Source organism: Bombus vancouverensis, chromosome 1 (genome assembly GCF_051014615.1).
Source record: "Bombus vancouverensis nearcticus chromosome 1, iyBomVanc1_principal, whole genome shotgun sequence".
In the NCBI taxonomy this organism is placed as follows: domain Eukaryota; kingdom Metazoa; phylum Arthropoda; class Insecta; order Hymenoptera; family Apidae; genus Bombus; species Bombus vancouverensis.
This window is the reverse complement of record NC_134911.1, coordinates 13,122,312-13,137,341: the sequence shown is the minus strand read 5'-3', so window position 1 is coordinate 13,137,341 and position 15,030 is coordinate 13,122,312. Positions and strand designations below refer to the sequence as shown.

At 37.6% G+C, this 15,030-nt stretch overlaps 2 protein-coding genes and 1 long non-coding RNA gene across 4 annotated transcripts in view; 1 reads left to right on the top strand and 2 right to left on the bottom strand.

Moving 5' to 3' along the window:
- The window catches only part of LOC143302899 (uncharacterized), a 153,258-nt gene that overhangs the window by 101,198 nt on the left and 37,030 nt on the right, over window positions 1–15,030 (bottom strand). The gene's annotated exons all lie outside the window — the stretch shown is intronic.
- The window catches only part of LOC117153276 (discoidin domain-containing receptor 2), a 140,829-nt gene that overhangs the window by 122,829 nt on the left and 2,970 nt on the right, over window positions 1–15,030 (top strand). The window contains exons 7-14 of one of the 2 annotated variants that reach the window (XM_033327172.2): window positions 375–508; window positions 2,042–2,249; window positions 3,341–3,436; window positions 9,600–9,769; window positions 10,025–10,196; window positions 10,936–11,198; window positions 11,868–12,005; window positions 13,898–14,205. In XM_033327172.2, coding sequence (XP_033183063.1) covers window positions 375–508; window positions 2,042–2,249; window positions 3,341–3,436; window positions 9,600–9,769; window positions 10,025–10,196; window positions 10,936–11,198; window positions 11,868–12,005; window positions 13,898–14,205 — 1,489 coding nt within the window. Of the gene's footprint in view, window positions 1–374; window positions 509–2,041; window positions 2,250–3,340; window positions 3,437–9,593; window positions 9,770–10,024; window positions 10,197–10,935; window positions 11,199–11,867; window positions 12,006–13,897; window positions 14,206–15,030 lie in introns of both variants that reach the window. The other variant, XM_033327171.2, reaches the window with a different exon arrangement.
- On the bottom strand, window positions 11,055–11,872 carry LOC143302900 (uncharacterized). Its single transcript, XR_013058763.1, has 3 exons — window positions 11,718–11,872; window positions 11,558–11,610; window positions 11,055–11,181 (listed from the first exon to the last, which is right to left on the bottom strand). It is a non-coding gene; the product is annotated as an uncharacterized LOC143302900 (long non-coding RNA).

Genomic DNA, 15,030 nt, shown 5'->3' with positions numbered 1-15,030 from the left:
TTCGCACATACTGATAGCGACATCTTTAGAGACTGACAAATTAAACTGGTTAAAGTCTGTAAATTACGTTGGAAACCTTTGTCAATCGGTACTTAGCACCTGCTAAAACACACGAAACAGTAGATTACGCGAAGACGACGCTTTACAAAACAGAGAATCGACAGTGGAATGATGGAGGTGGGTCGGAAGGTTGAAGTTCTCGTATCCGGAAGTTACCCCGAACGGAATCAATTCAATTAACGAGAGAAACAATAGATCAATCGCTGCTCAGGCTTTAACTTCGATTCAGGTTAACGAAGTTGCCCACCCAGGGTGTACGGAATGGATTCGTGGTAAATCAATTCCCCGCGAAACAGATACTTTTTCGTTCGCAGGCACCGGATGGGTCGCCTGGATGCGCGACACCTTCGTCGACGATTACGTGGAGCTCGTGTTCGAGTTCGAGGTAATCTGGATCTTCGAGGCTGTGCACATCTACACCAATAATTATTTCTCCCGCGACGTGCAGGTGGGTAATCTTTTAATGCACCCATTCCTCTTGCGAATCCACATAAACCACCCCAACGAAAGATAAAACTTTTAATGGCCACCGCTCGTCGTTAGACGGTTGCGATATTTTCCCTGAAACCAGATTACGATGCTGTCCTGCACACCGATTAAAAGATCGACTTCGGGCATATCGAATTTTATATTAGTTACGATTTCAAATTTTATAACTGCAGTTTTCTTTCATGAAATATTGATCATTATTGGAATTTTAACGTTGGAAGTATCATAGCGAAGTAATTCATTAGCTGATGGATAGATCTAAAAAATTGATGCTTTTTAATTAATAAATAACTGTTACATGTTATCACGTTCGTTTCATTTCCTGGAAATATATTTCGTAGTTCAAGATACGTACGAATCTGTTGGTTAATCAGTGCTTTTGCTGACAGAGAGCAGTGTTTCTCTTTTTTTTCAAGAAAATCTATGTACCCGCCATAATACACATAATATCAGTGGCTTTGTCTGTATGTGTATTTCTCTTCATTTCTATTTTGCTAAGTATTAATTATTCCATAAGAAAAAATGATAGGCTACGCGAATTAATGTATTAACAATTATCGAATTACAGTAGAAGAAAAATACACTTTCATATATTTTGTAGCACCTGTTCAGAAAAGAAAATTATTCCATACTGTTATGTGTTCTTCGAAACCAACGAAAAACTTTAATTTTTACTTGAATTCGAAAACATTTTCAATCGTCTTATTTCAAATATTTCTTGGGATGAAGAAGATAAATAAAGATCAAACATTTCTCACCAACGTGACACGAAGGAAATTTCAATCGTCATGTGGATTAAAAAATCGGCTTTAAACTCAACTCGACATATCTTGCACGTTGAAATGTCAATGCGATGCACCGGACGAATCGTTGGTATTTCCTTTCATCTGAATGAAAGGCCTCGCCATTAAAAGTGAGTCGGGGCTTAAGTACCGGTTATTGCTTACACGGTCCATCTACTAACTCCTATTAAACCGTACATTTCTTTCTTCTCCAATGGCTGATCACTCACCGCGTGAATTTCTCTCGTATAATACATCGCATTGTTACATTATTACACGAGAATTAATGTAGACGGCGTCGTTAATCGAATGATATTTTAACTAACGCTGAAATTGAAACTATAACGCTGACAAGCGTAGAAGCATCGTGATACGAGTTGCCATCCATAGAGAATGCGATTAAATTTATCGAGTTACGCGATGTATTATATCCCCGAATTAATTAACTATCTAATTCTGTGATCGTTATCGTTCCCAACGAAATGTATTGTCTTTCGTTGTAGATTATTGTGCTTACACCGTTCGATTATGTTTGATTAAAATCTCCCGAAAAACATGATATTACGTTATCACGATATTTTAATTTCAATTCATTAAAACAATTAATAATAGCGAATAAATAATAACAGTCTGTTACAAAATTATATATGACGGAGAAGAACCGACACGTATCGTCGATGCAATCCCATCTTGGATTTTGTATGCTCCAGGTGTTCTCGAAGGCGGATGTCTGGTTCAGTGTCGATGACGATACCTATGAGGAGGAACCATTATCTTACTCCTACATACCGGATATCGTGCTGGAGAACGCGAGAAACGTGTCTATAGGGTTACACGAACGCCAAGGACGATTTCTCAAGATACATTTGTATTTCGCTGCCCGATGGATCATGATCAGCGAAGTGACGTTCGAAGGAAGTAAGTCTTTTATCGCCATCACACGTTCTTTCATCAATCAAAAACGATCTACAGCCAATATGTCGACTAATCAACAAGATTTCGCGTACTAAGCGTGCTCGTAATCTCTTTTTCTCTCTCTATACTAACACGGTTTTACGTAATTAGAGTGCATTCGTACGACTATTGGACCGTGGTAATAAAAATCGCGGCGACTTTCGAACGGTCGCTTAATTACCATTTCACGGACCGCAACATCTCGTCAGAGCCATTGTTGAATCGATAACGAATAGAGCTGGTAACGACAGCCGGGATTTACCTGTTTTCAACGTGGGTCACGGTGGCTTTTTAACTTTCATCGCGCGTTTGTCTCGAATATCTACTCCCTATCTTTCCAATTTCATCGCGCGATCCTAATGGCCATTCGAATTAACACCGCGATCCGTTGAACCAATGTTCCTGCGGACGTCCCCGCAGGGACCTCGAGCTAATCGTCAAAAAGAAAGAATTTCCCGCGGAAATGAGAGCCAAGATCGAATAGGAAATACGAATAAAGCAACCGATCTGTTAACGGTGCTTGGTAATTCGATGTCGATAAAATTGAGAAATCGAGAACAAAATATTGTAATATTAAATTTTGAGAACAAGATTTTATTTATGGTTATTATATATAGTTATTTATTTACGGTATTACAACACTTTCAGAAGAAATGAATCGCTTTTCTAAAACCTTTTCACTCGCGGATATCTTAAAATTACTAATATGTTCGCTAATTTGTTCCTTATAATACGGTGTCCTTGCAAAAATACGTGGAATCTACCTCTTAAGTAACCAACCCTTAAAATTGATTTTCGCAAACATCTCAGAATCGACGATTTTTTTAAATTTACTCGACTACCAAGCCAACGAGAAATAAAATAAATAAGGAAAATGAAAGGATCGTTGCGCGTGAATATTGCAAACAGCTTAGCTTAAATATCGCGTAATTTTCCGGCGTTCAATGCGAAAGGAATATCGGACGGATTCCAAGGTAGGAAAAAGGCTTTGTTGTCAGGCAGATTAAGCAATATTTACAACGGTTTAATTAGCAAGACACGTCTTCTTGTTCCAGCGAATCCCTATGAAAATACCACGGAAGAGTCAGCATCCGAGTTCAGTAACCGGGAAATTCCAATGAACCCCGAGGTGGATCTCAACTTGCAAACAAGTAAGTGACTCGACGGTGGCGGCATTTAATTCGTATCAATCTCGAGTTAATTACACCCGGAGCATTCGAAACTTTTCCGTATCTATCTTATCTGGTACGCTAGGCTCGGATATATCAGCTTTCTAAGTTAGATATGTACAGAGTGGATCATAAATGCATGTCCATAACTCAGGAGCTGAATCTTTAGACTAAAATAAGTAAAGAAACGCTTTATGAATATACACGCCTCGGTTTTCTAGCAAAGGACGATCAAAGAAAATGTTCCATTAGATTGTTACTTTTGAAGCCGATCTGCACACGATTTGCGAGAATGAAATACAAAACGGATTTGTATGTGGGACATATGTACGGTTCATAAGACGTTTTTTATTTTATCGTAGTGCATAGATTCAGGCTCTGTAATACGAACATGCATTTATGACTCACCTTGTACGATCGAATTAAACGAGATCGTTGCATGATCGTGAATGTAATTTCGGTCAAGGTGAAGAAAAAAGTAATTTTTTCCACTGTGAAAGTACCAAAGAACCAAGTTAAATACGAAGAACGTCCATACGCACGTGTAATACAGTTGTGTAACTTCATCACGCTTAATTATTACCCTTTGTTCTTTACCCTTTAATCGGGCGACTCTTACACTCTGATTAAAATTTGCTCGCTTGGTTGCACTTGGGGTTAAGATACATGTACTAGCAGTGTAGAACACTTATATCTTCTTACGCCATAATTTGATGCACGGTATTAATATTCGTAAGAGGTACACGGTTAATTGCTCAAAATCTTGAAAGATCCTTAACATCTTTTAAAGTAACATTCGTGCAAGGATCTCCCATCGTCCGTGTTACTAGTCTTATGATAGTAAATGTATTCGTGTTAATAGATTTTCAATGCTATTTATACATTAAGTATATTCTTTGAGGAAGTTTGAATGTATTACCAATGTGAAAATGAATTGACGTTGTTCATTCATGCTATAGTATTTCAAATACGATTCAAAACTTTCCACGATATTATATGTATTTTAGAAGATTATAATAATTCTCCGGCAGAAAGAACAATCAAACTCGATTTACAAAAGTCCATTAAACCAATCGTTATCTGTATTTTTTTATTATTCCCGAATTAAATTAGCAGATTAATAATCGAATTACGCGAGGAGAGGTCGTCCCACTTCTTACTCCGGCGCAATCATCCGTTCGGCATCGGTCCGTCAGAAAATCAATTTCCCAATTTGTTCGTCCGATTATACAGCAGAATAAGCCCTCGATCGAATTTCGTCCTCTTTCACTTTGTGAGTACATAAGGTTTGTCCGACGAAGTAACTTCATTAGCGAAACCAGGCCGCCATTCTTTGCCGAGCGGAGGATACGATTAGAGAGGATTCGCGAGTAACCGTCGGAGAGACGGAGAAACTTGGATAGTTTATAATTCACGTAGCAACTTCGTCGTAACGTAAACAATTAGTCGGATTAAGAGGGTACTCGTTCGAGAAAGGGAGCAAGAACGAGGAAGGAAGATGGGGCTCGCGTCGATCCGGTCTTATTGTTCTAATGAATCGATTTCATCGAGGTAAAAAGCACACCGCGAGCTTTTTCCATGTTCCTGCAAAAGGCTGGGACACGAACAAGAAAGAATATTTAATTTCTTTTTGTTTTAAAAGAATAAAAAGTATTTGTATATTAATCGAAGGGTTCGTAACTAGACAGCAGACTTTTTCGTATTTATGGGAAATTTAAAAGTAGAAAAATCCATATAATGATCGTAGCAATATGAATTTCGATCAACATTCGCAGTCTATTCTTAATAAAAACGATTCTTGTCAAATCTTCCAATCTCTTAAATAATAATGCATTCCAGTAACCAATAGCCACGCTCGCACAACGTCGATATTATAACAGGTAATCTATCTTTAGTTATCGTTGGATAAAAATGAAACAATTCTATAACGACTTTTGTCGCGAAGTCCACAATTTTATGATTTAACTGGATATAATTCTTCTCTGATATAATTACAGATACGGTCATAGAAATCACGTAATGTGGGGAATATCTTTTTTAAAAAATTAAATCTTAAGTTATCGTTTAATGAAAATTAATTGGATTCATGAAAAGCTTTGTCACGAGTTCCACAACTTAGTCAGTTAATTTAAAATAACTTTTCTGTAATATAATTACAGATGTATTCTGATATTATTTAACGCTGTGAATACTTTGTTTAAAAAAGTTCTGTTTCACAAAATCTATGAAACAGAAATAGAATATGCTATTGTTTTTCTAGAAAGACAGAAACGTTGAAAAGAATCGTTCTTGCTATAAGCCTTTCAATTTTTTTATTATCCAACGCGAATGTCGGGATTCCGAGTCGAAGAATAAACCACGTTGTTCCCCTAAAACTGGTTCATCCTTACCGCGTCAGTTGTTCTGAAAACTTTAACCATGTCTGAATGCATCCACTTTAATTCAAGCAGGGGAAAAAGCTGTGTTTCACAGAACCATAACGCGATGAACCACTTTTTTATCCTATGAAAACTCTTCGCTGCGTATACTTTTTGACGAACCAAAGAATCAAATTTCCAATTATCAGAATGAAATTTCCCATATCGGTATCGTTCGGTTCTTCGACTCTCTATTACCCCCTATATCATTCTTTTCCTCTTTTTCGCGATTTTATTTTGAATAAAAATATTTGTCTCCGAGAATGTTATTCGAGGAATATTGCGTTAGATATAAAAACATAAAGAAATTATTTTTTAATGATGTAAATTATAAAATTCTCTAACATCGCGTTCCATGTATTATACAAAAGTATAAATGAGAAAATAACCACCATTTTTAACATATCAACGACCATTGACGTATTACTACATTTTTTCATAGCTCAAAATCCATACAGATCGATTATATCAGTAACTCTGGGAAAACGATGATTTCCTGTATCTATTTCAATTAATAACAGTAAGTGTTACTGTAAATCAAATTTTTGAAATTCTCGATCGTCCTTTAATTGTAGAACCTTGTGGTTCTGTATAATGTGAGATATCGATAGGATTATTTAAAAATTATTTTGGATTTTAATAAGATTGTTTAAAATTGTTTGAGACGGTGATAATATTATCTCGGAATTATTTGAGATTTTAATAGAATTATTTAAGAACTATTTGAGATTTCAGTGGAATTACCAGCTACGAATGCGTTAAAAAAGGAAGACAACCAAAGAAACCAAACGTCGGAGGCAAACAGGAAGCGACCAAGACACAGACTTAATTACAGGTCCCTGATGGACGAAACAGCAAACTCCTCTTCGTTTCCCTGTGTACCGAAAACTCAAAATATTTCCTCTGGACCATCACGAATAAACGAGCAGTTTGCCAGTAGCGCGTGGTTGCGATTATCCAGTCGAAAAAATAAAGGAGCGCATCGTTAGAGCCAGCCATAACGAGACTGGCACGTGTATACGCGAAATCTCGGTTTTTTAACATTTCCCCGCGCAAAGAGACAGAAAGATAACGTGCAAAAACAGGAAAAGGAGATAGACAGCTTTACGTCCAAATACGTGTCATTCTGAGTCCGAAAACCTGCTTTACTAGCATAACAAAATAAAGTGTACGTATTCAATTCATGTCGAGATTATCCGCGAGTTACAATGGAATTCATGAAAAATGCACGAGGCATCTTCGGGAAAAATAATTCAATGAAATTGCTATAAAACATTGAAAAGATTGGATTTCAAATAAAAAAAAAAGTGGGTTTTGTATATTTAATTACCAAAGTGATCGAAATGACTAAATTTGTAATTTTTCATTCGTCAATTGAATTCTGAATAATTTTTTCGTAGATTTCGGGGATATCGAGGATTTGAATGGTTTTACTCTTTTTTTTTTGTCTTTGTAAAATATATTGACGAGGGATTGTGTCCCCCGTCAAATTATACATTTTTATTTTGACTCTCTGATACAAGTTTTATATTTTAGTCGTCAGTGGTACCTAGCAATGTTAAAACGCAAATTGTTGCGATGATGAGCTTCATTAAGTTATTCATATGCTATTAAATTAAATTTACCTACACTGGTGATTATATTTATTTAAAGAACTATTCTCAAAACACGTGTAACGTGTATTCTGGATATTAAAATACCTTTTAACCGACCGCACAAACGACCGCAAAATTTAACCTCGTTACCCGCTCTCCTGGACAAACATTTTCGCACACTCTTTCAAATAATCCAGTAGTGGATAACACTTCTTCCCTGGGCAAGTTTGCCTTTCCAACAAAAAGACAACGCAGGCAGAAAAAGAGCAGTAACGCTTAATGACTGGATAAAGCGCGGGATTAACAGAGGAGAGCCAGGAGTACATTGACGGAGAAGTTCGTAGCGTCGCGTCGATGTGAAATAAGCAGTTAATCGGACGAAAGTGGAAAATTAGAAAAGAAAGTGGTCCGCTGGTTGGACAGAGATTAGACAAACAGTGACGGAAACGGTTTAATTAGAAGAGAATCTGCCCAAGTGTAATCACGTGTTCCGCAGGCATTACCGCGCACCCCACAAATCCTCTAATTTTCTCGTTGCGTTTCATCCAACCCTTCGAGCCTTGATATCGTTGCAAATAAAACAAAAATCGGACGTACAGTAGGAAAACAGCATAGTATGAAAACGAGGGACCGACCACGTAAACGCAAAAATAAGAAAAAGCAATGGAACTAAAAAAGAAAGAAAAATAGAAGGGGGGAAGAAATAGGGAAAAAGAAAACGGGGGAAAGCCAATGGAAGCGAGTAGTATCGAAACAATACGAAACGGCGTGCTGTTTATGCCTGTTGATATTATCGTCGAGTGCCGCTTGAAGGGGAAAAAGAAGCAAGATTATCGGAAAGGAAAAGGAGGAGGAAAAAGAAAAATGGTAAGAAAGTCTAAGAATACGTAAGAACGAAAAGTAGACCACAAGGAATAAGACCGAAAAGAAAGGGAACAAAGCGATGGAACAAGATAGAGATGAGGAACAAAAGAAATTAAAAGCCCTCTGGCGTGTCCCCCTCCATTTTCCTTTTTTTTTTTACTTGTTTTTTTCGAATCGATAGAAAGGGCCGTCATTTAAAGAGTAGATTTTCCGGTTCGAGTCGTCTGGTGTACGGGTCCACGGGGACCTGTGATCCCGAATTAAAGTCGAAATTGCAGGAATACCGAAGCTAGGTATAGAGGTAACTTGGCCATCATTTTACTTTTCTCCAAGAAACTGTGTCGAGGAGCCGGCTGATCGAAGAAAATCGGTCTCCGAGTCTCTGGGCCGAGCTGAGATCTTGATCGCCACGCGAGGCCACTCTCGGCTGGCTTATTTATTTCTCTCGTAAAACCGGCGTCGTGACGCCGCCTCCGTTTTCGTTGTACACGAGCCGCACAGCCGATAAAACAGCTGGCTTGGCCGACATGAAAAATTAGAAGAATGTAACGGCGCATTGTAAAGTCACTTTATCGAGCAACCCGCGCTTCGTCTTTCTCCAACTTCACCTTATTTCTCTTCTTATTCCTCTCCTTCTTCTTATTATTCTTGTTCTCCTTCCTTTTCCTACCTCGTGTTTTTCGTCCTCCTCCTTTAGCTTTCTTCCAACTATATAAAGTTTCGCTCTCAGTGAAACGGCGATTAGCCTTTTCCTCCGGTTCGCGATAAAATGTTACGGTTTTTTAAGCGACAGAAAGGGTAAAGAAGGGCATTCCGGGTCGGCTGCGCCCTTTAAGAGCAATAAAACCGTTTCCAGTGGAAAAAGATTCGTCCGTGTCGCGAAAAGGATCGCTTTCACTCCACTAACTCGAATTGCATTCTTCGTTATTCGATTAACCTCCTTTGTGTCGATGGGCTATTCGAATGCTCTCAGTTGCAAACAGTCGTGTATATTTGTTTGTTAGTCGATCTTAAATTTATTAAAACGAAGAAAAAACAAAGATTAAGCATTAACTGGATTTTAAAACGATTTTAAATATTCCTTTTCTTCTGTTCTATTTTACTTTCTTATATAAACATATAATTATCGAATTGAAGGCATCGTGATTTTTACATCGATCAATATGGAGGAATGATTCGATTCATTCCTTATGCGAAGAGAAATAAAGATACAGAGAATATGGTTGGCGAACGTTCTCCATTAAAGCGAAACATTTGGCATAGTTACAGCAGCGGGAGAGGGTCAGGAATATTTAGAGGTACTAATAGGTGTTCTGACTGCCATTATCCTACTTCTTCTGCTGGTGTTCGTCATTATTCTACTTCTGAATCGACGGCAAAAACTTCAGAGTTCGCCGACCGTTCTGAAAAATCCATTTGGATTCGCCATAAACATGAAGGTAAGAGCCAGCTCATAAATATGCCGAAACTTTTCCAGAACGATAAGACGGATTTTAATTTGTCATTAAAAGTCCCTAAACTTTGTCATCTGTAGTATATACCAGTCAACACTAGCGCGTTTCGTTCGAAACGGGAAATAGAAAAGTAGTCCATTAACGAATATAATTGTAAGCGATGTAGAAATTATATTTGGCTAATATGGCAGGCTTTTCTGCATACTTTCGATCGATACAAACAATTCGAACGGTTTACAGGGACTCCTACTAAATTTAACTCCCGGTGGAATGCTGACAGAGACTGCCAATCACGTATCGCCGGACATGCCAGAGGACGGAAGCATGCACGAGTCTTTGACAATGGAACAATTCAATTCACCCCTTGTCAGCCCACAGTATAAATCTACGTACGCGATAGTGGCCACTTCCGGTGAGTTTTATAACACGAAATCCTTTGCTTCTTGCTTTCGAGGAACGCAGATAAAATTTTCCCCCTTCGCAACACACGTAGCCATTGAAGCTTGAATCGAGTAATTTACTTTATTACCTTTCTTCAATTTTGAAGGTACACAACATCGTACAAAAGCCTCACTGCAAAACTATTGCAAGGTATACGTTACTTGTTTTATAATGGCAAGTAAATATATTTATAGAAAATGTTTTCACGTAGAAACTTTTAGATATTTTTACATAGAGTGGGTAATTTATGGTTTTTCCTTATTTACAATCTCTCTTTTTTTTTAATGCTACGTTAAATGGTATTCTGACCTAAATAACGTAGAACGCGTGTGACTCGTTTTAAACAAGAGAAAGAAGTAAAGAAAATGAGAGACAAAAATTAGTCCTGTTTTAATATCAAAAGAAGAATGGCAGAAAATATATAACTTACCATCTTCATCACTGTGTTTTTTGATGAACATTTATTTGCTGCTTTCATATAGCTCCGTCACATACATTTCTATGTTATTTCTTCTATAAAACGTTCATATGTAAAACCATTTAAAAATTCCACTTAAAGATTATGTCAGTATAAATCGTGCTACATTTTTAGTCTTTTATATGAAGTAGTGAAATATCAGAAATAAGAAATTCTTCCGAAGGTATCTTGGTTTTTCCTGTATTCTACGAAGCAACGCGTTGAAGGTAAATAAAAATCGATTTCTTTCAAGAATCCCCGAAAGACCTGAAGGACGTGAACGTCTCGGAAGAAAGCGTTCGACTCGATACGAGACCTGAATCAGCCATAGGACCACCGAGTTGTTCCTCATCGCCGACAAACTCTCCCGCACGACATTCTCAACACTACAGGACTCTCCAAAGTTACACCAGTCCAACTGCGAAACTCAATATCGCAGCCGCGTCTAATCACCAACGGGACGTCGATCAGATCCACTCGAAACGTTGGCACACAGCTCCTAAAGAGAAACACAAGGTTCGTACGTAGCGACCATTAGCTTTAACCAGCAATCTAGAAGATGAAATTGATTAATCGACTCTTTGGTTTCGATAAATACAGATAAATTGGAGAGTCTTAATTATGATTATTATGAGAGTCGTGAATTCTTCACGATGAAACAAAATATAACAGAAAATACGTATCTTTTATCCTTTGACAAAGGTATTGAACTTTTGGAGCTAGTACGAATCGAAGCTAGTTTGAATTTATAATTACAATTGCTTTTCTATATATCTACGAAATGAATAAAACTTTCTCAAAATGATTCCGATATTAAGGCAGAAAATACACTTGATATCTATGTACGAGTATACATATGTAAATTCAATATTCACCAGAGACCTGTAATTCTTTTTTAAGGAGGATCCTTAATTACTCTCAGCTGAGTCTAGAAAATTAAGTTTCGATTAATCGAAATGAAAATAAATTTCAAATGAGAAGACCTAAAGTTCAAAAATTGAATCTTTATCTCTTCTATAATGTAACTCTACTCGCCCACAATGAAATCACGTTACAGTCTCCGTTTACTTAAAACATATCTACGCTTTTCATTTCGAAACACTAATAAATTCAAACGTTCGGTTATAAAAATATTTTTGTAACAAATTGCAACGAACGTTGACGATCTCTGTATCGTTTTCACAGATACCCGCACCTGTCGTCAGCTGGAATATCGCGCCCAGCATGAACAAACCGTACAAGTGCAAGGAGATAGAGCCCACCAATATACCGCGACAGTGCCTACGTACCACGGAGAAACTTGGCTCGAGGAATATCGGCGAGGTACGGCGATAAACGATTGGGAAATGATGCGCTTCGCTACGTGCACGTGCACGTGGAATGCAGCTCCGCTATCTCGTGAACGCGTTTCGTTTCTCTCATAACTAATACGAAAACGCAGATGATGATGAAACACGATTCTCGTTTTCCCGGGTTGCATTAACCTTTAACACTCGCTTGTTACGTTCGCGACTGTTTAATCTAAATTTGCTCGGTAATAACGTTGATATGAGAAAGGGGAGTTTAGTTCTTCGCATTCGAAAAATTTAAAAAATACGATTAATTATCGATTTCGATATATTTTCACGGCGGAAATCCTTATGGTGAAAATCGAGAGTTTTGTTTCGAAAGAAAAAAAGTTACAAGTATCTATGAATTCGTTGAATTTTTTCCCATTTTTTATCGGTTTAAATGATACACAAAATTCCATGTCGGTAAAGTACGAAGGGATTAAAAACGTAAAAATTTATAGAAGATACGTAATAGGCAAAAATATGTATATAACCCCCCAAAATACTACATATTACGGTATAATATTTAGCGAATGAAACAAATCCCCATTTAGAATATTTCTTTATCTCCTTATTTGTCCATATGTTTATCTATGAAAACACGAATTTGCGCAAACAGCCGCAATCTGATAATAAAAATGTGTTCTTTTTCGTATTTTGTCTAGTTCGAATATAAGAATAAAGATAAAAATATTCATCGCGAAAATAAAGACATTTGTCACGTTTGGAAAAACCCACGATACTGATGTAATTAGCATAAGATCTGTGTTAGCGGCTGAGTCGACGTTAAAATCGCGTGATCGATAAACTAAATGGTATCAGTGGCGATGTTACACGCTTTTATTACGACTCCACAATACACAGTAATACGTTCGTCTACAAGCTACAAGGAAACTTTACCCGCGGAACATCGAAGGGGAACGACAACGGAGCATCGGGATAATGCACTTACTGTGTACATTATGCGCGTACATGATGTGCACACGGACACAGATTTCCGCATCGATATACTTCCGGGATTCATTGGTTTATGTATGCATTAACGACGATAACAGGCCGAAGAAGCTGCGAAGTGTTGTCTTCCAGCCTCTTGGACGATTAATGCGCAAACTGCGTGGCGTTGCACACCATTTGCACGCAACTTGTCTCCTAACGAGAGTACAACGATATCTAGGCCAATTGCCCATTATTGTTGTGTAGTTACAAAGATTAATGACATATAAATGTAGTTAAAATTGCACGGATCCGTACAGACAAAGTGTCATACTTGTTTCTTTCCTATTTTATACAAGTATGATATGTTACAAGAGTTTAATCATAATATTTTCAAAATCTTCCCCTTCATCTTAATCATTGTCTACTATATCCTTTTCTCAGTCATTCTTTAGTTAATCAATTCTTTTAAGGATAAATCTCAATTGTCGTTTACTCTTCGTATTCTTTATTCTTAAATGAATACACACCTTCGTAATCTTCAACCGAATACATCAACTAAGAGCATCATATTTTACTTCCAACTAAAATTTCATCTACGCAGGATACTTAACCGTTTCTCAGCACAGCATAAGAAAAATTCGTAGAAAGGACCAAACGTTCTGTTACGAGTTTCATATCTTAAATATGAATACGCGCAACGTAATTTAATTTTATTAGTCATGATAAATTAAAGGCGCGTCTGTATCTTGCGTTAGAAATAATAACTTCTTAAATCATTCGTCCTGAATACACCCTCGTTTCATTATCCTCTAAAAGAATTTACGTCCACGAAATTACAAAAAGTAAAATTAACTCCAGAGAACTGCCCAACGCAAATTTATACGACTATTATTCGAATTTCCGAAAATCTACTCGCCTTTCCTAATCTCCTTTTTTTACGATTTTCAGGCGATAGTATGCGAAGCAGTCGGATTAGAGGACGTGGTAGCAGATGCTCCGAGATTGGTGGTGGCTCGCGTGCCTACTTGCGGCGGTGACATTCGAGCCGGTAGTACGACGGACCAAATAAGAGAAGTCCGATTTCTGTCCAGCCTGTCAGATCCGAACGTAGCTCGGATCCTGGGAGTGTGCACCGTGGAACCAGTCCCGTGGACGATCATCGAGTACACGGAACTCGGTGATCTCGCCCATTATCTTCAGTACAGTGTGCCACTTACGGGAACGCTTAGGCCAAGCTGCAATTTGAAAGCCCTTAGGTGAGATACCGCTATTCGCCGCGGTGCACCGATTCTAAAACGATACGTACGAGCATCACAGGGCACGCGGATAATTCGAACATAGCCTTATACGAGCGTTACGAAATGAAATCGCGATGGTACCACCGATCACTGTAATAATTCACGGATGAATAATATATTCACTTGTCGCGCGGCCTCTCTTTTATTCGGTACAATCGCAGCCTGGTTCGTTTATAACGTACCCGATTGATCTTAATGGCACTTCCGCGTTATACAGCTTCCGATTATATACGATTACGAGATCGTACATTACTCTTGTCGTAGCTGATAATGTTCCGCCAAGTGTTTTGTTACTCGGATAATAATTAACGTAATATTTTACATTCGCGAACGTGAAGAGAGAAAAAAGAGAAGTTCCCGAGAAAATTTGAAAGAGAATGAAGCTTTGCTATGGAGCATTAATCCCTCAATTCCTGTAGGAAGTTATAAACTTTAGCTTTTATCTATTGTACGATATATGCAAGCTGGTAGTTTAAAAGTTCTAATGCACTCTGGTAGAAGGTTTAGGTAAATGTAAATTGTTATGTTTTGAACTTATGTCATTATATAAATATTTAATGGTACGTACATAACGACTATCCATAACGTCGAACACCCACGTTCACTGGTTTTATCATTAAGTAAGCTCCTTTGCGTTCATTAAAGTGATAAAACACAGCAACAAAAATTTGTGATTTACAAAGAGAAAGAAGTATTTCGCGTATTTCGGTATAAATTTTTGAAGCCATTCATCCTAGATCACGTATAGTTGAATTTTACATTACAATTCAAGCTATGAGAATT